Consider the following 24,851-nt stretch of genomic DNA (forward strand, 5'->3'; position numbering starts at 1 on the left):
CGTGGCGGACGACGCGCCAATTGCGTTTCTGGCGCGGGTCAGAACTTTTGCTCGGCCCCTTGCAATGTTTCCAACGGAAGGTTCGTTTCTTGACCGTCCCTGGCAGCCGCCCAGCCCGGGACCGGGGGCTCCGCTCGCCATTGGCCAGCCGTCGGCGTGACGCGCTGGGGGGCGGGGCCTAATCAGCTGTTTGCGGGATGCCCAGAGCGGGCGTATTTTGGAAACAATACCGCGAGGTGCGGAGTGGCCTCCTCCCGCGCCCACCCGCCCGCTGCGGCTGCTGCCCCTGCGCGCGCCTCCCGCCCCCGGCAGCAGCCCGGAGGGCGCCCGGGCGGCCGGGAGCCGGGCGGAGTTGGATCGCACCTCCTCGGCGAAGTGGGGAGAGGAGTCGCGCTGTGCGTGGGGGCCCGGGAAGGGTTGGACTGCGGGTATCTGGGGTGATCATGAAGGACTGGGGCGCTGGGCTGTGGAAACGGGGTGCAGAACCCACATCTAGGTGCGCTGCTCCACGAGGCAACGTGGGGTTGTAGCATTTGAGAGTCCCAGGAGTTGGGTCCAGGTGGGCAAGGGAGCCTGCGGTGCACTGCCGAGCCGACCTGGGCGCCAGAGAACAGCCGGGGCTCCGGATCTTACTTTGGGGTAGGGCAGGAAGTTGTGGGGCGTCCTGCCTCCCCGCGGAGTCTGAAGGCCCCTCTCCTTAACAGCTGGGCTTTCCCCTCCTTCCCAATTGCGTCTGGGCGCCAAGCCCCCGAGCGCTCGTCACGCTGGACCCTGGCGCGGAGCCCTGGCATCACGACTCGGAGGCCGACACTCTCTCCTGGAGTCACCCAGGTCTGGTGTGTGCTGTGTGAGTGTGAGTGCGTGGTGTGTGCGCGCGTGCGCGGATTTTAGCCCCTGTCGGAGTTCAGAGTGCCTTCTGCCTTCTCCTGGGAGGAGGAGTCTGAGCTCAGCATCCCTGTTAGAGCCCATAGGGGCTGGGATGGCTACGGCGGGCTTTAGTTCCCCTTGCTAGGAATAAAGCCTTCCCTAGCAGTGCTCTCAGGAAGTGCTCCTCCTACCAGTTTGGACATCACCCCTTCAGGTCTGGGGAGGGGGAGAAGAGGTTCTCTTTACTGTATCCTAGTTTACACTTGACCTTGCCCAGCACCCCTCTCGAGGCTCCCACCTGCAGTTCCTGTTGAGAGTAGGAAGGGTACCCTGGCTGGCAGAGCCACACCCTCTGGCTATACCTCCCCCACTGTTCAGTCCAAGTAAGGGTTGCACTTTGGGGCTTTGCTGGGAGAGGGAGGGGGAGGGGGAGGGGAGGTGACGGGCTTCAAAGGAAGAAACAAGACAATGAGTCCTGGTTGTGACTGGCTTTGGAGGGCCCCTTCTTAGGTTGGGATTGCCGGTTTGCTGAGAGGAGGTTGAGGGACAGGAGGGGAGCCCCTGCCAGCTGACTGGCAGGATAGCCTTTGGTCTTTTCAGCAGGAAACTTTGTTTCCTGGTGCTGATAAGCTGGAGTTCTCCCACCCACCCCCCTTGGGAAACAATATTCAAAGAATACCAGGTGCCTCTTTTGCCATCCAAGTGGCCATCTCCTCACTCTCCAGGGAAGAGGGCGGGAGATAGGACCATAGCTTCAGGACTAGGTGGGATAGAGGGACAGAGAGACAGACGGCTTGCATTTGGGAAAGCCAGGACTTCTGAATTTAACTGAGATTTCTTTAAGAACTTCACCAACCCACAGACCATTTGGCTTGTTCTTCAAAGGCAAAAGACTGGGAAGCAGAATTCCCAGGGGATCGCTAATTGAATCTGGCAGTGACAAACACTGTCTCTCTGTACCCTTAATTATTCAGGTGGTTTTTGCTTCTAGCTGCTCCAGTGGGATTCCTAGTTAGTGTGTAGGGGGCTGGGTTGGGAATTCAAGATGCTAGGTGGCTCCAAAGTCAGACTTCCAAGAGTCATCAGGTGGAGCAAGAGGAACTTCTTTATTACCAAGAAACTCGTATCAACAACCTGAGTATTTTGGCAGTGAGTGAGGTCACAGAGAAAGGGCAAAATTTCACTTCCTCCTGTGAGACAGATCATACCAATCTAAGGTTCAGCACTGGCAGGAGTGGTAGGCTGTGGGAAAGGGTTTGAAGTCAGGGAGACTAGTGAGTAGATTGAGCTGGAGGAGGTCAGTTACTTTGCTGGATGTTGGACCCACCCTCTAGGCCAAGCTGTGGTGGGCAGACGGCTCTACTGTGCTGAGAGGGCAGCTGCAATGACTAACTCGGGTCTTTCTTCCCTTTCTCTCCCAGGACACACTCTTACCACACCAGGGAGCCTGTTTGTTGTGTTGAGCAAGCTGGGGGTGGAGACTAGAGTAGATGGGCAGATGGGCAGGGCCTAGCAGGTTTGGAGGGAACCTGGCTGTCCTAGGATTGCTGGCTGGCTTTTGTTTTTACTGCTGAGCCTGGAGCTCAGTTTAGACTTGGTGGTTGGTTACTCCTCAGGGCAGTGAGTGAGAGAGTGGGTGAGAGAGAGTGAGTGTTGGGAGCACTATGTGTACAGTCAGCCACACAGCACCCTCTGCTCTCTCACAGAGGCTAGTCTCGTCGGCATTTCCCCAGGTACCCTGAGCGCTTATAGCAGCTGATCATACCCCTGCTATTGCTCAGAGTTGGGAGCAAACTTCATGACTGTGACCAGCTGGGTCAGAAGAAGAGACTGAGGGGAGGGTGGCCGTGGGTGAGCTCAGGAAGAAGTATGGAGAGTCCCTGAACAGTGAGGCAGCCCGCATGTGGGGACAGGTGTCACCCTTGGCAGCACTATATCACCAGGGTTATCAGTCATCAGTACCTGGCCCCACTTCCACGGATAAGAAGAGAGAAGAAGGAAGGGCAGGGGAGGACCCCCTCTAGGACTCCCTGGAAGGGATAGCATCCTGGATGCCTCATTACATCCAACAGGGGAGATGGAGCCACCTCAGTGTGTGGAGGAGCTGGAGGATGATGTGTTTCAGCCGGAGGATGAGCTGGGGACCCAGCCTGGGAGCTTGCCCTCTGCTGACCTGCTTGCCCAGAGCCAGCTGGACTGCCCCCTCAGCCGCCTGCAGCTCTTCCCTCTCACCCACTGCTGTGGCCCTGGGCTTCGCCCCATCAGCCAGGAAGACAAGGCCACCCAGACCCTCAGTCCAGCCTCCCCGAGCCAGGGTGTCATGCTGCCTTGTGGGGTGACCGAGGAACCCCAGCGACTCTTTTATGGTGAGTGCTCTTAGCCTCAGGACTCCTCCCATAGAGACGTGGGGAAAAGAGGGGACTTTCCCTCCCCAAACCTGCCTGTTGCTATTTCCTTCCCCAAACTGAACAGCAGGGGCTATTGATTTCCTCAACTCTCACCTGTTGCCTTTCTGCTTGTCATTGCTCCTTACCTGTGCTCCTTGAGCGCCAGGAAGGACAGAGCGCCCTGCCATCATTTCTGCTCTTTTGTCCCTTTCTGGAGGGATCTTTGGGTCCACGGTGTCTCCTTGGGTTGGAGAGGGTACCTGAGCCTCAGCTGTTACATCCTGTGGCCAGTAGAGTGGTGCAGCCTTATGTGTCCTTCCGTAAAGTGGCTGACATTGCTCTGGAGAAGGTTCGCGGATCTGTGACTCGCTGTTGACACGGAAGGGAAAAACCCAGCTGGTTCTGGGACAGAAGGTTCCTGAAGGCAGAAGGTGGCCCCCACTTGTCACTTGGGACTTTCTGTGCTTGGAAGGGGAACTGGAAAAAGAGGTTGAGACTGCCTAGGCTCCATGCCAGCAGAGGGGCTTTTTCCAAGGTTCAATAGGACAAGACCCCTTCATTTGGGGACTTAAATGGTTTGTTTTATGAGCTGTATGCCCTCCTCTGGCAAAAAGGCAGGGTTAGACACACGGTCTGTTTTCTACTTTTAGCACAATAGCGCATGGGGAGAGGGGAAAGGTTCAGAGGCTATCTTGCTGAGTCTGATGGACAGACTGGGGAGATGCTGCCGTTATTCCCAGAGGGAGCCCACCCATAGGGAATTCTTGCACCGCAGTTCTGGCGGGAAGAGGGAAAGGAGGGAGGAGGCAGGCGGGTGCCCCTAGTGGCAGCTCAATTGCCAGCACTTGGTAAGTATGGAGCACTGATCTTGAGGTCTTGCTTCCAGAGAGGACCGTAGCTATTCTGTGGGTCTGAGTGTTCTCTCCCTAGTTTTTATACCACTGCCCAGAGCGTTAGGACCTGAGACCAACCTTCCTGCGCTGCACTAATAAGTGAAGACACATTTTGGTTTTCTCTTTCTCTGTCCCTTGCTTTGCTCAACCCAGGAACTCTGGAGAGCTGCCTCCAGTGCCTTTCCAGAGAAGAGCTTCAACCTGCTACTACATGAATAATAAATTATGGTCAAGCATAGCTTGGTAAATAAGGACAGAAAGTTGGCAAGTTCACCCATACATATTACTTTTGCCATGGCACTGCCGGCGAATGTAAACCCGAAGGGAGGGCTGGGACCATTCCCTTCTGTTCTCCCAGCACCAGCGTTTATATACTTGCTAGTGAGTCAGGTTGTCCAAATTTGGCAGACTGCCCTGATAAGGCCTCAACCCCAGGCCTCTGCCAGGAGTGTTCGGCATGGGAAGGAAGGGGCGGTTGTGGTGAATACTGAGATGTGGGCCCTCTGTCCTTGCAGGCAATGCTGGCTACCGGCTCCCTCTCCCTGCCAGTTTCCCTGCAGGCTTGCCCCTTGGTGAGCAGCCCCCTGAGGGACAGTGGCAACATCATCGAGCAGAGATCCAGATCGCCAGAAAGCTTCAGAGTATTGCCGACCAATTTCATCGGCTTCAAATGCAGCAAGTAGGCACGGGTCCTTGGGGTGGAGAGGGGTGAGGTTTGAGTCTGCTGGGTGGGTGGGTAGGGGGGTGGCTGGGGCCTGCCTCTGCAACCCTGTCTGGCTAGATCTCAAGAATATGGTCCCAGAGTTTTGGCCTTGACTCCTGTGATTCCTGAGGACTGGATGGGCCCTACTGGATGAGCATGCCTGCCCTCATCTCTGCGCTCCAAGTTGGTTATCTGCCCACTTTCAGCTCAGGCTCCATAAGATGGTTTGTTGGGAGATGCCACTATCCCTCCTTCCTGGAAAATGGGATGACTTTTTGCAGCCTTGCTTGACAAACTGTGCCTTCTTGAGGCCTGGGTTGAGAGATTGTCCCTTATGGACCTAAGGGGAAGATTTCCAGGGTGCTGCGGTGAAACTGGACAGTTGGGGGTGTCTGGCTGAGGTGCAGTGGGAACCTAATAAGCAAGGCTGAGGGATGGGCTGAGTGGGGGAAAGTGGTGGAACCGGTTGTAACCTGACACTTTCCAGCTGGGGAGGCTGCTCCTCATTGTCTCTGTCTGGGAACTGGGGCCTGGGACTCTGGAGAGTGTACCTCGGGGAGTCTCTCCAGACCGGCGGCCGGGCGCTCGGCCGGGTGCTTGGCCGGCAGCCTGGCACCAGCACCGCCAGGGCGGGGCATCCCGTGTCAGTGGAGCATGTGGCAGAGTCCATCAACAAAGGCGGCGGCTGGCAGGCTCGTGCTGAAGGAGCCCTTGTGCCACGGGAAGTAGGCTGCCCTGCTCTGCAGCCCTGTCTGGGCGGCCCCCAGGCACTTAACCCTTCCTCTCTGGGCTGACTTTCTGGAGGGCTGCCAGGCAGGGAGAGGGCTGGGGCTGGTCTGTGCTAGTGTACCCGTCGCTGAAGCGGAGGCACGCCACCTGGAAGTGAGCACGGTCCCTCCTTCTGGGTTAGTGTCCCTGGCCCGTGGATAAGTGTGTGTGTGTGTGTGTGTGTGTGTGTGTGTGTGTGTGTGTGTCTGTCTGTCTGTCTGGAAATCAGGAAAATAAATAACATCTTGATTGGGCAAGGCCCTGAGGTTAGATGGGTCGCTTCAGGTGGCCTGAGGAGAGCTATTGATAGTTTGACTCAAGGACCAAACCATGGCTAGCACCAGGGAGAGGAGAAATTGCCTTTGGGTCTCCTGAGAACAGGCCATCAAGAGTTAAATATGGTCAGTGCCTTCTGCCAAAGGGTTCTGAGGGAAATGTGGGTCTAGAATTGGTCCTGGTGGGCTCTCCTAGTCCCTCAGGGATCAGGAAGGTCGGGTGGCCCTGTGCTTAGATAATAAGGCAGCTTGGCCTCCTCTTCTGGCCCCAAACTCGTTTCTAGTCTGTCCTTTGATTTTTCTGTGGAAACTTGGCTTGGCGTTTCCCCTTCAGTCCATGTGTGGACTCACTCTGATTCTTGATTTCTTTCTCTTGGCCTCCTTCCTGCCCATTCACTCCAGCCTGGTTGTACGGCCTGTGGCTGAGTCCAGCTCACAGCTTGCAGTCCTGGTGCTGGAGCTGATGGATGACACAGTGGCTCTGGGTCTCCTAGACTCATCTCAAGTATTGTTTGGAAGGCAGCTTTTTTCATTTTCAACAGACCTGGATTCTTTCAACAGGTGTTTTCCAGAAAATGCCCTCATCTGGGGAGCTCCTGTAGGCTTGGGAGCAGACTGGGAGGATAGGGCTAGACCACAGCATAGCGCCCTTTCTTCCTGCCTCAGTCCTGAACAGGAGGAGGCGGCCCTTATCTCAAGGTCTGACCCTGCTCTTTGCTGCTTGGCATCTTTCCCCCCAGCCCCAGGCTGCGTCTTTGAGGGCATGGTTCAGATCTAGACAGGATGCCGTCCTCTCAGCAGAGCCACCCCAGCCAGGTAGGAGGAAGGATAGAGCAGGAGATCTAACTGTAAAAAAGTGTTCCCTGCTCAGCACCTCACCCTATACTGGCTCCTGAGCTCTGTGCCCCTCATCCACCTGCCAGCTATCTCTGGTTTTCCCAAATTTTCCATTACAAAGAAACTCTGCAGAGTCCTCTTGCTTTTCACCCCCTCCTCCCCACTAACCCTGCTCACGGGGGTGGGGGTGGGGGGGTAGGGGGGGTGGGGGGGCTAGGATAATTGCACACATAGGATCTTTTAGCAGCTAGTTTTAAGGAGTTAGTCATCTTCTGAACTTCATTATTACATAACCACAGTCTAATATTTCATATCTAAAAAGTACTGTTGACACTCCTACATTCTTATCCTTTATTTTCTTTCTCTATTGCCTTCCCTCATCTTTACAGGCAGGGAGACTGAGGCCCTGGAAGGTTTAGGATTAAGTCTTTAGGCTTTGAGGATAAAGATACCAGTTTTGCCACCTACTAGCCATTGGGAAGTCACTTGACCTTGCCAAGCCTCTTTTTTCTCCTGAAAATTTGAGCTAATACCACGGAATTTTACTTGAAAGGTTAAGCGAGTTAACACCTGTGAAAACTCCAGGCACATCAGTAGGTATTCTCTAATGCTTGTTTACTTCTGTCTCTCTGTAACCCTGAGCAGCCCTCAACATTTCCCACCCCACCCATCACACTGCTCCCTGAGCTCCGCTCTGCCTGTCTTGTGCAGAGAAATCAGTGTCCCAACTGTTCAGCTTTGAGCTTTGGCCTTGAGCATTCTCCTCTGAGAGTGATGGTCATTCCCCGTCATTGTAGGCTGAGTTTAGAGAGCCATGAAAGACAGCCCAAGAGGTAAGAAGAAGTTGAAGGGGCCTGGCCATCTTCTTTCTCCTTGGATCTGGGATGGTATCACAGAGCCAGACAGTGGCCATTAATCCCTGAGTCCTGAAGGCAGTGTGAGCTCTGATTTTTGTCCCTGGTTTGAACCTCAGTTATTCTTTCTCTGTATCAGGGGAGATCTTCTCTCTAGGAGATGTGGAGCCAAGGGCGGGGGTATGATGATGGGGAGTGCATTATAGCACTCTGGCAATATGGCAAATTGAGTGCATCAACGTGACCCCGGATTGAAGAGGTTGCAGATTCTCCCGGGTCAGTGTATGCTGGCCATATTTCCCAAAGAGCATGCAGGTCTAGCCTGGTCACTCAAGTGATCAGCTCCGCTGGCTCCTCCGGACCAACCAGCAAGGAATTGGAGGCAGATCAGTGTCAGCGAGGGTCTTCAAAGCTACAAGAGATTTGGAGGCAGAGTGAATGGAGGTAAAAGCCTTTCCAAACCTGGTCACACACTCTACCTTCCTCTTTGCTCTTCTGTGATCTGACGGGCTGCAGACTGTTGACGGTGGCCTACCCTGACTCAGGCTCTGTGAGCGTGCCCCACTACTTCCATGTCCGTACAGCTCCTGCAGGGAAGAGGAGGTGCGGGCTTGCTTCCTCACTGAGCTCATGGCCGCTCTGTCACGGTGTCCTCCTGCGTGGGCCTACGAATGGACAGCAGTAGCTAGTGTCCCCTCCCCTTGAGAAAGTCTCCTGTCCCACTGGCGCCATCTTTAAATTTGTGGTGGTATTTTGGGGCAAAGTTAAGAAGCCAAGAATCCTCCAAAAAAGTAGCTACTGTAGACTGTTGAGTAAAGCTAAAGGAGGGTTGGAATTTTTCGTGTTGGAAATGACTTTTTCACTTGGACAAGGAGTAGCTCCATTCAGAACAGTCAGATTTGGAAATTCCCTGACTAGTAATTAGACTTTCTGAAAAATGAAATCTGAGAAACAATTCAGCCACTCAGTTGAAATCATCTTTAAGTGCAATATCACAGAAAGGACCCTGGACTTAAGAGGCAGGTCCTGGTTGTAAGATATATCACTAGTAAGGAATGGACAGTTTAACACTTTTGGAAATGTGTTAAAAGATGATTTTAGGATTTCACTTGGACCTGCCCTTATAGTTCTTGGGGAGCCCTTTGGGCAGTTGTGCCCAGGATGGTGTTTGCACAGTGTATTAACTAGCAGCTTCTCTGCCAGCAGCCTGGATCCTTCGTTCAGGGAGCCCCTGACTGCTTCCTGACCCTTTGGGATGCTCTCCTTGTTAGCGAGTGGTTTTCTGGAACTGACTGTGGCTAGTGAGGTTGTTCAGACTTTAGATGGGACAGCCCTGGGCAGGAAACCCAGAGATTTGCCCTAAAGTGAGAAGGGCCCCAACAGAGCCAGCCTCTGCCCCAGGAGTGGGAGGTCCACCCAGGACAGTGCCTGGGAAGAGTGAGGCTGAGGGAGGGGCTGTGGAAAGCTGCTGTGCGTGAGAGCCAGAGCAAGGGCTTGGGGGCCCTGTGTTTGCTCTGTGGCTGGCTCTGTTTATATCGCTCGCTATATTTAGCTTATGAGTCATCAGCGTGGCTGACTAGAGGCCGAGTTCCCCACACAACTCTGCACCTGACTACTCTCTTTTCTAGGAGAAGGGCCTTGTAGTTACGGACGGTTCATCCCCTCCCCACCAAGACTCGCCATGGAGATGGGAGTTGGCTTTTGTTGTGTGTATGTTTTTCTTGGAGGAGGGGGGTGATGAGGGAAGGGGTAGCGGGAGGCACTAAAAAAGAAAAAGAAAAATGTCTAGTTTGCCTTTTGATCCACATCTGGCTACCAAGAGGGCATGTTCCATGACCAGAAGGAGAACAGTCACTGATATGGTGGGGAGGAGGGCCCGGACAAGAACAACCAGTTACAAAGGCCCCAAGTCAGAACCTTGGGGTTCCTTCTCCACAGCCTTGTAGACCCACAACAAGCCTGCCCCCTCCCCGATCTCCTCTCTCCCTTGCCTGTGACCAGAGCACACACACCACCGTTCCTTTTGAGCTCTGGAGAGGTTGCCTGATAGTTGATGGAGCTGTTCTCAGACTGAGGGAAACTGAAGCACAAGCCCTCCCGGAGGGGAGCGAGGTAGGGGCCTCAGCAGTTCGCCCTGGGGACCTGGGCGGCACCCAGCCCGCCCCTCACCCCTAGCCCCCAGTGGCTGAAGGTGGTGTCCTCCAGTTGCATAAGAGGGAGCCCTCCTGTCTTTGCCTGAGAACCTGCTGGCTCCAGGCTGGCCTTTTGCCATGGTGGTGGCCTGTGGCTTCAGCGTCCTGTTAGCACTGCTGGTTGAGCTGAGGAAGCTCTTGGCAGGGAGAACTATTTTTTAAAAAATATTTTAAAATTGATTTTCAGAGAGAGAGGAAGGGAGAGGGAAAAAGAGAGAGAGAGAAAGCATGCGAGAGCGAAACGAATTCGCTACCTCCATCACACCCCCTACCAGGGATCAAGCCTGCAACCCAGGCAAGTGCTCTGACTGGGAATCAAACTGAACCTTTCTGTGCACGGGACGATGCCCAACAACTGAGCAACTCCGGCCATGGCGGCAGGAGATTGTTACCTTTCCCATTTTGCCGTTCCACGGCTCTTTCCTTGAGTATCTGGGTGAGAAGCATTTTGGGACAGTGGGCCCACTGGGGGTTCAGAATCCCTGGCTCCGCATGGCAGCCTGGAATTCTGCGCCCAGCTGTCCCTGGCCGCCACGGCCTGTCTCAGAGTGAGAAGTCACGGCTTTCCCCAGGACTTGATCAGTCTGTTCGGAAGATAATGCTCCCAGACGGGCACGCTGAGCAGAGCGTGTTGAGGGAAGAGCCCAGCAAAGTGAAGTGGCCCGGGTTCCCCCTGTGCCCCCCAGGAGAGGTGAGCTTGCTCGGCGCAGCCACCAGGCCCGCTGCTTTACGTAGCCTTTTCTCTCGGTCACCACAGCCACCTTATACATCTAGACCCCATTCTGCCCGTCCTGTAGGAAAGTGAGACCCAGAGACACGAGGCAATGTGCCCAGGTTCCACTGTAAGTGTCTGGGCTGGAAGCCTTGGGTTTTCCCGAGCCCACCCCTGCTCCGCGGCAGCACACGCTAGAAAGCGAGAGCGCGATGGTGTGCCGCTCTCTGCCTCGACCCTGCTCTGCCTCCTCTCACCGTAGTCTGGGTTCTTGCTTTTCTCCACTTCAGGTTGTAAAATAATTGATAGGATTTGCATTGCTCATCTTTGTATCCTTCGTAAACCTTAGCTGAGTTGGGTGCTTGATAAAAGCTTGCTGGGTTGAATAAAAGTATCTTCCCTACTTCTTGCAAGTGGAATTTTCCTGAAGTCTCCCTCATCTCCATTCCTGCTTCTCAGCGGCAAGCCTCTTTCCTACGGCCTGGCCGGGGTAGGTTTAGATGGAGAAAGGGAAAGGGTAGGCGAATGTCACTTTATAGAGAGTGTCTCCCCAGAAAGTAGAGTATGTAGAGTTCTGCATTTCAAAGAAACGGAGCATGGTTTCAGAACATGACCTGAAGTTAAAATTTCAGACCAGTTTTACCTTTATTTCTGTTTGATCTTCAGTTAGCTCTGCCTCTGAAAGGTTTATTTTTTCTGGTCCACAGCATCCTTACTAAATAGTTAATGATCTGGAAACAATGTCTTTAAACATACTAGGGGAGCAGTCCAGTTGTGATTTGCTTTGAAGGTTAATACTATTTCCATCATGTGAATAAACACACTGAAATATTTTAGTGCAAGGACCTAACTCTGGAGTCAGAAGTCAGGGGTTTGGACAACGCACTGTCTCAACTAATTTGCTTGGGGTAACTTTTCTAAGCCTTTGCTTCCCTGTCTGTGATAACATCTGCCCTTCCCACATCCCAGATCTTTGTGAGGAGCAAACGGGAAGATCAAGTACTCTGTTCTAAGTATGAGATGTAATAATTGCTCTCTGGTTGGTAGATGTGCAGTGTTCTTTTAAAGCAGGGCCACCGCGTAGCCTTGCTCTTTCCTCTAGTCCTGTCTAGTCCTGTGGAGGTGAGTTAGCTCTTGCTGGAGCATCTGGAACACTGGTGACAGCCCCCTGCCCCCTCCCACGGGTGTGAATTGGATCCGAAGGGGAGAGGCAGAGGGAGATTTTTATCTGGGGAGGGCAGGGAACACTCTTTGTGCTTAGGGCAGAGGCCATGTGGGATGAAACAGAGTTTGATTTGTGTAATCCAACCATGTCAGACACCACAGCTAGCTCTTAAAAAAAAAAAGAAAGAAAAAAAAAAGCCTTTTACTGGCTGGGCCTCTCCCCAGGCAAGAGGCTGATACTATCACATCTAGTACATCTTTAGACCTGGCCAGACATCAGTTGTTCCCGGCCTCAGACAAGTGGGTTATCTTGCAAGGCTGACTTTTCTGTAGTCAGTCCAGTGTATACTTGTTGAGTACCTACTGTGGGTCCCTGCATGTTCCCCGTTATACAGGATAAATGCCCATTTAGCCACAGGGCCTGGCACACAAGTCCCCACTGACTGGCACACTTGTCAAAAAACTGCCTTCATCCCCGGACCATAGCAAGAAAGTGGGACTGAGTTAAAGACAAAAACCTTAGGCCTCTAATGCCTGGTTGTACTCTCTCACCTGAAGACAGTATTATTACCCACCATGTTTGAACCCCTTCCCTTGGGCACTCACCTCTGTTCTTTCCCTCCATGCCTTGGTCCCACCCTCTAGACTGAATTTGAATACTTCCAGTGTAAGCTTAAATTGCCACCAGCTTCCCATGCCTTGTAGCCCAACCCCTTAGCCCTGAGGGCACCTGCCTATGCATTCTGGGAACTCCATTCTTTGCAAGTTCCCATACTTTTGTTGTTGTTGTTGTTAATCCTCACCTGAGGATATTTTTCCATTGATTTTTGGAGAGAGTGGAGGGGGAGAGACAGAGAGAGAAACATCGATGTGAGAGAGACACATTGATTGGTTGCCTCCTGCACAGGGATTAAGCCTGCAACCGAGGTACCATGCCCTTCACTGGAATCGAACCCGGGACCCTTCAGTCCATGGGCCGATGCTCTATCCTCTGAGCCAAATGGACTAGGGCAAGTTCCAATATTTGAGAGGTGCTCAGGCCGAGTCTGGGAGAGCTGGGCCTTGCTCTGGGGTTTGCACTCATTAATCTGAGTTTATGTGCCTGCTGCTGTGCCAAGAACCCGAGAGCCCGAGGCCAAGCACACTCTTTCCTGGTTCCCTCTTCCTTCTCCCCTTCTCCTCCACACCCTCTCCTGGAGGGATCCAGGTTCTCTGGCGTTCTGGTGTCTTTGTGTACTTCATCCTGTTGGGCAAAATGTTCATTTCCTTCCTCCTCACTGTTTCTCTCACTGGCCTCCCTTCAAGTCCTTTTTCTTTCCTTTCTCGTCAGGCCCTTTTGTTTAATTTTTAAAAAAATATTTATTGTTGCTCCTCAAAATCAGAGCATTCTTTGATTCTCTTGGTGTGAGGCAGCTTGGTTTCCTTTCAGAAAAGGGCCTTGTGAGGCTGCAACTGTGGCAGGAGAAAGCTAAGTGGCGTATGTGTGGCATCTGCTTATGCCCAGAGAAAGGGCTGCCGGGGCGTAAGCAGGTTCCCAGGCTGCCCTGGCTGGCCTCGCGGCTGCTGCCGCCACTGACTTAACTCCGTACGGGGCAGCCTGTTCTCCAGGCCCACCCAGACCCTCCACCAGGCTAACTGGATTCAGTTGTTGGAGCTCTGAGTTGTAATCTTGAAGATAATTGTGGATGACAAGCTCCGAATCACCAAACCTGAGGGCTGGAAAGCACCTCAGTGGTTTCCAAATGCCTGTCTGTGGCCTGGCTGCTGTAGAACCACCTGGGCAGGATTTAGCCCGAGTTGGCCAAGGCATTACTCTGGTGGGAAGAGGATGAAGGAGCATGAAGAAAACATCAGGTCACGAAGTGTTAGGCTATAGAATCATGGGTGATTTTATTTTCTCCTGGTTTTTTTTTTTTTTTTCTTGTGTTTTCCAATTTTCTACAGTTAACATGCAATTACGTTTATGACTAAAATATACAATAAATGTAACTTCTGATTTTTAAACTATCACTCAGGGAGCTTGTTTAGTATACAAATTCCTGGGCCCCTTCCCTGGAGATTCTGACCCAGTCGGTCTGGGTGAGGCCCGGGGATTCTGTATTTACAGCAGCACCTCAGTGGATTCTGTGATGCAGTCAGGTTTGGGAGCCTGCATTTCACTTATAAGGAGAGTGAGGACTCACAGACAGGCTGGTGGGAGACCCCAGCTACAGCCAGGTCCTCTGATTCCTGGACCAAAGCCTTCCTTGCCAATTCATGAGCCCTGAGATCTGTCACAGGCCGAGGCACAGAACCTAGATCCTTCCTGAGGGCGGACCTGCGTGCCCACCTGTCCTGGGCCGGCCTGTGTTTCCCAGAAGACCCCAGCCTTCCCATCTGACAGCACTCTCTGGCCCACAGCTGTTTCTGGGTCCTCCAATACCCCCGGTGATGGGAGTGAGGCTGCTTGCCTTGCCTTATTCCCAGAGACACAAGGCAGCAGGTAGCCTCTATTAGAGGCATTGAGGGAGAAACTGAGGCATACAGAAATGGTATTGGGCCAGGTCCCAAATCATGGAATAGTGATCTCCCATCCCTGGCTGAATTGCTGTTTGGAGATGACTCAGAGAAGGGAGAATAAAGGGTTAGATTTGGTATAAAGAAAGGTAGATACAGTGGTACTCGGAACATAGTGACAGTGGGTAAGGACACAGCTCTAGGGTCAAATAGTCTGGACTCAGTCCAATCCCTGACACTTACCAGCTACGTGGCCAAGTTACCTAACTCTTTCAATGATCTCATCTGTGAAATGGGGATGATAATACACACCTATCTTATTGGGTTGTTGAGAGGACCAGAGGAGTTTAATGTATGTGTAATTTGTCTCAGAGTCACCCGGGGATCTTGTTATAGGTTCATGCTCTGATTTAGTAGATGTACGTTTCTAATAAGCTCCCAGATGATGCTGAAGCCGCTGGTCCATGGACCACACTCTGAGAGGAAGACGGAAAACACTCAAAACAGAGCCTCGCCCACTCAGTGTTACTATTATTGTTATTATCACGGCTGTTATTGTTACTTGGCCTTTTTCAAACAGGCACCTGAGGAGACTGGGGATTCCAGCAGACTGGCCCCTCCAGGGACCGGGCTTTTCCTGGAATCTCCTCCTGTTCCAGCACATGACCTTTGCACCTGTCCTGGGCAGCAGCTGGGGGGTGGGGGGGTGCTCTGCCCAGCTGCTGCAGGCCTGCGTCTTCAGGTTTGCAGCTGAGTCCATTTTCACGCTGTTTTACTATAACCAGATTTTGTTAAGCCGGGTGTGTTTCCTCTTTTTACTCATCTTTGTTTACAAAGCGCGAGGAAGCTATCAGTCTCCCCAGCCGCTGCCAGGCCTCCTCAGTGGCACGGCCCGGTTTTCCTGCCCCTCCCTGTAGTAGTTATGCCTCCACTTTGTTTTCCAGGCCTCCTTCTGCAGGGGAAAGAATACTCTTGCCAAAGGCATGGGGCATTCTGTTCTCCTGGGTTGGCAGGGCGCTGAGGTCAGCCTGAGCTGACACCTCACCTCCCTTCTGTTAGAGGCCTAAGGCAGCGTGAAAGGGAACCCAGCAGCCTGCGTGCTTGTCCCAGGCCAGATGTACCTGCGAAGCTCTGGGAGTGCCGGAGACCTGGACTCACTTTCCAGTTCTGCTACTGACTTACCCTATCCTCTTCCTATCTGACTAGCAGTCTCCTGGTGGCGGCCAGGGCTGTGTGGTTAAAGACAGCCTAAGAGCCCTAGCTGGTCTGGCTCAGTGGATAGAGCATCGGCTTGTGGACTGAAGGGTCCAGGGTTCGATTCCGGTCAAGGGCATATGCCTGGGTTGCTAGCTCAGTCCCCAGTGGGGGGCATTCAGGAGGCAGCCAATCAATGATTCTCTCTCATTGATGTTTCTATCTCTCTTTCCCTCTGAAATAAATAAAAATATATTTTTAAAAAACCCAAGAGAGGGCTCCAGCTCCCCTGGCCCTTGCTGCCTGGGCCCCTGCAGCAATACAAGTCCAGCCTGTGCTGGCTTCTTTCTGCACACTAGGTTTTTATTCCCCTGTCCACTGAGAACCCTGTGGAGAGGGCCCCAGCCCAGTCCTGCCCTGGCAGACAAAGAGAGAACAAAGACCGCCTCTTCCAGCACCCCTCAGGCCCCTCCTGGCCTCCTCTGGCCCCAGGGAAATGTACCTGTGTGGGTGGGGCACCAGCCCCCATCCCGTGAGCCACTGACCCCTGACCTTTGCCCCCAGCTTCCCTGCCTGACAGTAGGACCTGGGATGACCTCCAGAGAGTAGTGTGCATTCTTTGTTTTTGTTTTGTTTTCAAGTATGTTCTTGCTTAACGTTTAATTGGCTCCAGTCAGTAGGAAAGCGCTCCAAGAGGGGTTATTTATGGCTTACTGTCAAGAGCAGCTATAAAAAGGGCAGGCAGTGCTGAGCTGGAGATGCTGGGAAGGGAGAGAGGGCAGGCGCTCAAGTGTGTGTGTGTGTGTGTCTGTCTGTGTGCGTGTTTGCACTGGATGAAATCAGATTTTTGCTGCCTCAGCAGTGTGGTTTAAATTGAAGATTAACCCTTTGACCTTCACAGTGTCAAATCACTTGCAGATGGAGGCTCCCCCCTTTTCCCCCTTGTTCTCTGTGTTACTTTGGAGTGGGGGGAGGGAGGGGGGCACTTCTCTTTCTTTCTGAAGAAAGTTTGTTGTTCATGCAGCTGAGGTTTGAGGGGCTCAGGAGCCAATCTGATTAAAAGCAGCACTTGGCTAAACTCTGGAAAATCCTGCAAGCAGGGGAAAAAGTTTAATCCTCTTGTGCACAGTGCAGAATGAGCCTGGTCTTTTCTTTTTAATGTTAAAAACTGCAATTGTTTTTGGAGGACTCAGCTATCTCCCCCTCATCGCCGCTTCTCTTGCCTCCCCCTGCCCGCCCCCCCCCCCCCCGCCTTTGCTGTACTGATAGGATTAAAGTGCCGCCCCAGACATGTTGATCTAAACTTTTATTGGAAATGATAAGAAGTCATCTAAGGCTGCGTTGAGGAGTCACGTTGATTTTTTGCCCCCCTTTCAGCACCAGCAGAACCGAAATCGCATGTGGTGGCAGTTCCTCCTCTTCCTACATAACCTCGCCTTGAATGGAGATGAGAACAGGAACGGGGCGGGTCCCAGGTGAGGCTGGGCTGCCCTCTTCGAATGGGGCACCACAGGAAGGACTTCCGCGAGGACTGACACTGTGTCATGTGAAGTTGTTTCTTGTTGTTCTTACCTTAAAATTTTATCTCTATGTGTACATAAGACATGCCCAAGTGGGACCTTTTCCCCTGTTCAGGACCTTGACCAGGAATGGGGGCCTTTGTCAAACACTGTTGAAGTGGAGGCTGATGAGTCTCTGATGGTGGGTCCTCCCAAGGGCTCTGACAAGCAGGTTCTTCAGCCCGCGGTTGTTGAAGATGGCCAGGTAGTGATGTTCTCTGGCCAGAGGACTGTAGTTTAGCCACAGGAACTCAGTTAAACCATAGGAAGCTGGATTACACTCCTGCTCCCACCAAACCTGTCAGCCTTCCGCCATGGACGGAGCCGAGATCCGGACGGTCACACTGCTTCAGCGCACCAGGGCCTTGGTCGGGGGCTTTCCAGCTGAGCATGGCCACTTCGCTAGGCCACTCAGCCTCTATCTGGGTTCTCCTTCGGCCCAGCCGGTGCCCGCTCCAAGGGCTCAGGGATTCTTGCCCAGCCCCTGTCATCTCCAGCAGACCTCAGGGAGGGTTGGGTTTCTCCAAGGACCCCGCAAACATGCCTCAAAATGAACCAAACTTCTGTGTCGGCCTCAAATCTGACTTGGTCCCACTTGGAGGCCCCAGGATTGATCCTGAGGTACAGAACCACTGCCACCTCTGGCTTCCTAGAACTGGCTGCCTGTCAGCCATGGATGAGCCAAATAGCCAATCACCATGCTGTCATCAGCAGCTTGTGCCTTTGTGGGCTCTTCTTTCCAAAGAACCAGCAACAGACTGCATTCCGGTCCCCGGTCAGCACTGTAGGGCATGAAGGGGCAGCACTGCAGTGGGACTGGGAAAGCGGCCGTCCCTCCTGGAAGAGTCAGCCCGAGAGGAACCCAGACCACTTGGTTTCCTTGGAAACAACATACCTCCTCCTCCTTATTCCCATTCCTTATTCACACCTTCTATGAAAGGTAGAAGGAAGAAGCCAGCACAGTGACTTTGTCAGCTGACATGTGTCTTTTTGAGCAACAGACAATGATGAGAGTGCAAAACCGTCAGAGCTGGGTGCACGTCTCCTGTCTTCCTTCAGCTCCCAGCTAGGCCAGCAGGGCATGCTCTGGCACTCAGCGGGATCGCAGCTGCCTCCGAACTTCCCTTCTCTCCCTGCTGTGGCGCTAATGGCGAGAATTTAAAACAGCCAGTCTGCCAGCTCTGACCAGACAGAGAATTTGATTAACAGAACCTGTTAACAGATACCTAGAAATGAAATGATAATTTTTGCATATGTAGGAAAAGATAACATTGGTGCTAAACAGAGAAGCAAGGCCCAAAGAAAAGGCTGCTTTCCTGGGCAGCGAAGACCCCGGGGCTACCCAAGGAAATCAGAGAAGTCCCGAGGAGGCTCTCACAGCTGAGCAAGCCAAGGCTCCTCCAGTTCTGCCAAGAGGAGGTCTCAGTACTGTTGAAGGAAGCCTTGATCCCTGTACGTACCGTTGGGAAGGTTGTTCCCTGCACCAGGGCAGCTGCAGAGGAAGGTAATAGCGACTAAGGTCGAGCTCCTGCTCTGCTCACCGAGTTGTATGCCCCAGCGCAGGGCTCAGTCTTCCCCGGAGAACCGGGGCCTTTGTATGAAGGTGCCGTATGGGCTCATAGTGACCCTGAGGAGAAGGACCTCAAACTGTGCAAATGCCTTTGTTTTGTTCTACTTAGATGTTCTGGAGGTGTTACCTTTTCTTGGCCAGAATTATATTCTCAGGGTGTGTACCATGGTTTGTCTGCTAAGGAGATGGGTTCTCACTCACAAGAAGGAACCCAGAGAACAGGCATGAGGACTGGCTCCGGAACACGCTGACCGTCGTGAAGTTCAGCCTCCCCTGCGTGTCATGTCATTCATGAGGTGCTGAGGGCCTGGTGTCCTCCCCTCCCCTGGACCAAGGCTACGACAGGCAGCGGCTGGTATATGTGCTGGAGTGGAACACACAAGAAAACCACGATTATTTCTACCAACCATTTTTTAACCTCTCTTGGCAGACTTTCCACCTGAGCTGAGTGAGAGAGCAAATAAATGGTCCAGACTTTGGTGCTGAGGCAAAGCCATCCACTTCAGGGACCCTGCCAGGCCCAGGAGGGCCTGTGCTAAGAACTGAGCCCAGAGTTTGACAAGCCCATCTGAACATTGAGCCTGGGGCCTGGGGGAAGATGGTCCAACCGCACTATCTCCATCTTCTGTGAAGCCAAGGACTAACTCACTCTGTTAAGCAAGCCAGGGCAACATTTAAAACCTCCTTCCTTTCCCATCCCCCAGAAAACCTAGGAGGTAACTCCCAGAATAGCCCTAGGAGAGAGGTTCCCCCTGGCTGGCTGTTTTCAACTGGCCTAGTGATCTAGGTCCCGCCCCTTCCCTCTGCCTGGTGAGTTGGTCTGAACATTCCTCAAGTCCAGCCTCAGGAGACATGTCCCTCCCCCTGGGCCCCTCTTCCCACCCGCAGCCCCAGAGGCTTGGCTGTCTCCTGTGAGGGGGTGGAGAATCCGATTGAGAGGGAGGGAGAGTCTGACCTGGGTCCTGACCTGTAACCAGCTGAAGACTAGTGGAGCTTTTGTGGTTTGCTGATGGATGGGGGTGGGAGAGGGACTGGAAACCTCCCTCCCCTTGTAGAAATGCCCTGGAGGAGGGGAAGCCTGCTTATTCAGGGTCTAAATAGCCCTTCCAACTCAGAACCCCGGAGGAGGGGTTTCTGGACGCCTATGGACAGAAGTGGGGAGGCAATCCCCCCAGGCCAGACATCTGACTTCTCCAGCCGGTTGCAAAGTCTGGGCTGCTGAAGAGCTGTCCGTGGCCTTCCCCTGCTCAATCCGAGGCAGAACAGATCACCTCCCAGTGACCTCCCCAACCCCCTAGGGGAGTAGGTCTGTGTTCAGAGCTTGTGTGGCAGGCACATTCAAAGTGCTCAGAGCGGCCCACCTGACTTGTCTCACTGACTCCTGTGGCCAGGCCCTGTCCAAGGGTGGCTCCTGACTGGTCATGGCAGGGAGGGGTTGATTGGGATGGCCCATCTAGGTCCTCCATCTGCCCGAAGTCTTCTGGGAAGGAGGCTGGGGAGCCACTTGACTGTCCTAGGCAGCAAGGAGTACACTGCCCATGAAAGCTTGCCTGTGGGGGGACTTGATGAAGAGGGAGTAGGGAGAGTAGAGAGCAGCAGAAGCAGGCAGGCTTAAATTGCCACTGCCCTCAGGGCTGCGGGGAATCAGCGCTGCAGCCCAGGCTGGAGGAAGCTGAGGGCCCCTCTGTGTGTAGGTGGGGACCCTTGGTGGCAGGCCACCCTGGCCAGACTTGCCCTAGGAAGGGGTTAACCTATCAGCCTGTGATGCCTCCTGGGGACACTGGGCAGTGGGCAGGCATGCCAGGGCTAGTGAGGACTTAGAGCCTGGAGGGAATGGCAGAGAAAGCCCAGCCCTTCCAGAGATGCACCAGCCTCCATGCTGAAGCTGACGGTGCTCAGAGCCTGTGAAGGTCCCAGGTCCACACGGCTCTTCTCTCTGCACAGTTGGCCAGAGCCTCTCCCTGCTGGGTGAGCATTGCCCGGCGGCCACCCTGGGTCCACAGGGCTGTCAGGGGAGACCCAGTGCGAATGTAGCATTTTGTTCATCCCAGATTAGTTGCCCTGGGTTCTAGGCACTCTGCCTCTGGGAGAGAGACAGGGAAAGAGGGAGGGGAATGGGGACCCATTGTTTTTTAACCTGTACAGAGTATTTGACTTTCTGTTCTTCCAGTGTGTGTGTGTGTGTGTGTGTGTGTGTGTGTGTGTGTGTGTGTGTCTGTCTGTCTGTCTTCCCATCAATTGGTACAGTTTTAAATAAAACCATTTAAAGCAAAACTGGTCTGTTTCAAGGTGTGGTAAAAGTGCAACGGGACCCATTAGGGAATTTGAGATTCCTAACTTGTGTCTCAGCTGCACTCCTGAGTTACCCCTGAGGCTCCTGGCTTGTCAGGAGTTCCCGTCCCCTCTGGGATTGGAGAAGAGCCTTCTGACCACACTGTAAGCAGCACAGCAGAGGCCCCATGAGGTGGAAGACATGGGCTTTGGATCCAGACTTGAATCCAGTTCCAGCCTCCATCAGCTGAATGATCTGAGGCAAGTTATGTAACGTCTCTGAGCCGTTGGTTCTTCCTGTGTAAAATACAGCTGTGCCTGCCTTGCAGGGTCAGAGGGAATGTGTGCAAAGGGCCTGCCCACACCTCCATTCCCCCACCCCTGTCAAGCTGGGCTTCAGTTTTCTTTTATCCAGGTAGCATCTCAGGAGGTAGGCTCCTTGTAGGGGACTTCCTGGCTTGCATTTCTTTGTGGATTAACAATGTGTCTGATTCAAGAGGGTAATTTAAAGCTCTTGACAGAGTTCTGAAAATCCTCGGGGAAAACCACCCCTGGTCCTGTCAGCAGTAAGCCCGGAGCCAAAGGGCCAACGCGCCTTGCCAGCGCCGGGCCCCATGATTTAGGAAGCTGTCGGCTCTCTGAGGACCAGCCTTGGACTCCGGTTCCTCCCCCCAGAGACAGTGGGAGTTTGAAGTGACACTGAACCGTCTTGTCTAACCTCTTCCTTTTATGGTTGAGTAAACTGAGGCCCAGAAAGGGGATGCAATTGTCGGTTGGGCTTTTTAAATAGCTGAGTCAGTCTGAGGGGGGCCTACCCCATCCATCTGGGTTTCCACTTGGAAATTGCAGTGCTCTTGCCCAGATCTGCAGGGAAGCCAAAACTTGTCTATTTTTAATGCCAAATAACTGCCTCTTCTCCTGTAAAACATGGCACTTCTAACCACTCTATATTTGGACGGAGAGGTTTATTTTTACTGGAGTGCGGTAGAAGTGCGGCCTGGTGCCACGTCCGGATGTTATTCTACATTTCACGTGCAGGGTTGTAGTTGAGCCCATTAGCAGCTCCTATGAGCTACACAGGGAATTAGTAGGTGATTGGTGATGTACTGTCTTTCTTTCAAGTCATCTGCTCCTACTTTGGGTCCGGCTGCATTCAATTGCCTAGGCTAGAAACCTGAGAGCTCACCCTGTCCCCCCGTCCCTCCCTTTCTCTTTCTCTCTGAACCCTTCCCAGGAAGTCCAGGGAGAAGTTAAAGGCGCAGCTGCCCAGGTTTGAACCCAGGCTCTGCTGCTGACCAGCTGAATGGCATGGGGCAGGTCACATAGCCTTGCTGTGCCTCAGTTTCCTTATCTGTAAAATGAGATGACAATAGTATCTATTGAAGGTTGTTGTGAGCATTAAATATGTGAATATGTGTCAGGTGCTTAGAATAATGCTTGGTACATATTAAGTTGCCAATAAATGTTAGCTGGGCCCTGACCAGGTAGCTTGGTTGGTTAGAGCATTGTCCCAATATGCTGAGGTTGCAGGTTGGAGCCTCAGGGCACTTGTAAGAACCAAGCAATAAATGCATGAATAAAATGCTTAAGTGGGACAACAAATTAATGTTTCTCTTTCGCACTCTCCCTAATTCTATCTAAAAATCAATAATAAATAAAAGGCCCCTGCCTCCACTCCCACTCTGCCTCCTCTTAAATAAATAAATAAATGTTAGCTGATAATATTACTTTTGTTATTGTTATTTGTAGGCAGCCGGTCAATAAGTTCTGACCAGTATTGATTTCAGAGAGGAAAGGAGAGGAAGAGATAGAAACATCAACGATGAGTGAGAATCATTGATTGGCTGCCTCCTGCACACCCCAACTGGGGATTGAGCCCGCAACCTGGGCATGTGCCCTTGACCGGAATCAAACCCGGGACCCTTCAGTCTGCAGTCCGACACTCTTATCTACTGAACCAAACCAGCTAGGGCAAGGTCTGACCATTCTTGCTAGGAACTGTCTCTTGCACATGTCTTCTATCTCTGCTGTGTTGTTCTAATATGATTTTTTTCCCCCCTAAACAATTGATGAGCCTGCTGACTGGTCTCTGCCAGCCTTCCTCCTTCCACAGTGACCTCTCTGCGCCAGAGGCATTTCTAAAGGACAGGCCAGATCCCATTGCTCTCCCCTGGAAAACTCGCCCTCCTGAATCAAGCTCACATTCCTTAGCCCACCTCTCCAGCTGTCCCCTGTATCAGAATTCTGCATTTGTATTCTGTATAATGGAATGTTCCCAAGCCTAGCAGCTTCCAACCACAAACATTTATTATCTCACAGTTTCTGTGGGTCAGGAACTCAGAAGTGTCAGCCCCAGGTGGCAGCATGCTGAGAGAGTGGTGTTAAGATGGAGATTTCCTGGAGCGCCCATTTAATGGACACGAAGTCAAAGGTACACGCTCAGTTTGGGTGTGTGTACAGGGGAGAGAGAGAGAAATGTATACGGTGACATAGTGTAGCAGATGGGTCTCCTGCCCTCCACTCCGTGAGCATGTGGTGCCTGTAGAGAGTGTGCCATGGGAACACGCATGACAGCCCTTTCCTGGCCTCATATCACACCAGCAGCGTGTCACCCTCAAAGATAATTGTTTCTGGTCCAGTGGCTGCCAGTGGCTTCCTCTGCTGCTCCACGGAGGCCACAGAGCCCTCTTCCAAGCTGAAGGAAAAGCGAGCTGGCTGGGGTTTCCTGAGAAGTGATACGTTTGCTTGTTGTACTTCCTGGGTGTCTGACAGGGTTTTTAAGGGCAATTTTCACATCATGTGATTTTTGCCTGACAAGAGGTCTTAGAACCAGTTCTTGTGGAAAACGAGACTCCATTGGACCACTAACCCCCGTCATCCTCCCTTAATCCCCTGCTTCCCAGAAGTGTTTGTCCTCCTAAAAAGGGAAGGCTCAGAATGGAATTGGAATTGCCCTGAAGGGAGGTGAGAGGAAGTGATGTCCTCTCTGGCTGGTACTTTTGCTGCCATTCAGAGGTCCCCTGGCTCCATGCTACCTTGCAGGTGAATCTGGCTCTAGCATTTGCATTATGCCATGCCCTGCCCGTGAGGTCCACTGAGTGAGTCAACAGCACTGGCTGAGCCCCTTACCATGAGCAAGACACCACCCTGCACCATGCAGAGATTTTAAAGGCACAAGCCAGCCCTGGCCGGTGCGGCTCGGTTAGAGCATCGTCCTGTACACCGAAAGGTTGCCGGTTTGATTCCCAGTCGGAGCACATGCCCAGGTGCTCTATTGCAAGAGACAGCCAATAAATGTCTTGCTCTCACATCGATGTTTCTCCCTCTCTACAAATCAATAAAAACTCTTATAAAATAAAGAAGCAGGCCACAGGATGCCCGCCCTCAAAATTATGTCCTAAAAGAAATCCAGTTGGGATGAAGCAGTGGAACCCCCACCTGACTAGGATTGAGGAGACCGGGTTTGTAGGCTGACTCTGTCACTAACGGGCTGAAGGACTCTGGGCAAAGAAGTGGCTTCACTGCTCTGGTCCTTGGTGTCCTCACCGATACAATGGGATCGGGCCAGACTGCGTATCTGTGAAGAACAAGTAGTACACAAACTTAGAGACCCACCCTGGCCGGGTAGCTTAGTTGATTAGAATGTCGTCCCGATACGCCAAGGTTGTAGGTTGGATCCCCGGTCAGGGCACATACAAGAACCAACCAATCCTATGTAATAAAAGCATAATATGCAAATCGACCAAACAGCAGAATGACCAGTCAGCGGGGGGCAGGGCTGGTGAGCAGGCGGTGCCAGGCCAGCCAAGGTGTGTGCTAGCGGGCAGAGGGAGGGGACAGTGATTGGGGGGGGGGGGAGCAGCGGTGGCGGAGGGGAGACTGGGGGGCTGGGGGTGGGCAGGGCCGGCCGCTCGCTGGCCGGTGCGGTCCCCTGATCAGCCAGCCTGGTCGCCTCCCACATAGGGAGGCCAGACTGCATCAGTCAGACATCCCCTGAGGGCTCCTGGACTGCGAGAGGGTGCAGGCTGAGCTGAGGGACCTCCCTGAGTACACGAATTTTAGTGCACCGGGCCTCTAGTGAATGCGTAAATGAGTGGAACAACAAATCA

General features: G+C 52.9%; 1 protein-coding gene across 5 annotated transcripts; it reads left to right on the forward strand.

The window, feature by feature from the left end:
• The first annotated feature begins 191 nt into the window (after window positions 1-191).
• On the forward strand, window positions 192-22,475 carry BMF (Bcl2 modifying factor). 5 transcript variants are annotated; one of them, XM_059705035.1, is made up of 5 exons: window positions 204-395; window positions 705-836; window positions 2,940-3,233; window positions 4,663-4,826; window positions 16,720-22,468. In XM_059705035.1, exons 3-5 carry the CDS (start codon window positions 2,945-2,947, stop codon window positions 16,819-16,821), a joined length of 555 nt encoding a protein of 184 aa, XP_059561018.1. In that variant the 5' UTR covers window positions 204-395; window positions 705-836; window positions 2,940-2,944; the 3' UTR covers window positions 16,822-22,468. The 5 variants fall into 5 exon arrangements, with proteins under 5 accessions (XP_059560990.1, XP_059561018.1, XP_059560978.1 ...); XM_059704995.1 differs by having other exon boundaries at window positions 705-831; window positions 16,720-22,467; XM_059705007.1 differs by lacking the exon at window positions 2,940-3,233 and having other exon boundaries at window positions 192-395; window positions 705-831; window positions 16,720-22,475.
• The last annotated feature ends 2,376 nt before the right edge of the window (window positions 22,476-24,851 follow it).

The sequence above is a fragment of the Myotis daubentonii genome, chromosome 1 (assembly GCF_963259705.1).
Source record: "Myotis daubentonii chromosome 1, mMyoDau2.1, whole genome shotgun sequence".
Classification (NCBI taxonomy): Eukaryota; Metazoa; Chordata; class Mammalia; order Chiroptera; family Vespertilionidae; genus Myotis; species Myotis daubentonii.

Coding starts and splice junctions, on each gene's coding strand:
- BMF (XM_059705007.1), top strand. CDS start 198: ATGCCCAGAGCGGGCGTATTTTGGAAACAATACCGCGAGGTGCGGAGT. Junction 396..704: donor GTGGGGAGAGGAGTCGCGCT/GTGCGTGGGGGC, acceptor TCTCCTTAACAG/CTGGGCTTTCCCCTCCTTCC. Junction 4,827..16,719: donor ATCGGCTTCAAATGCAGCAA/GTAGGCACGGGT, acceptor CCCCCCTTTCAG/CACCAGCAGAACCGAAATCG.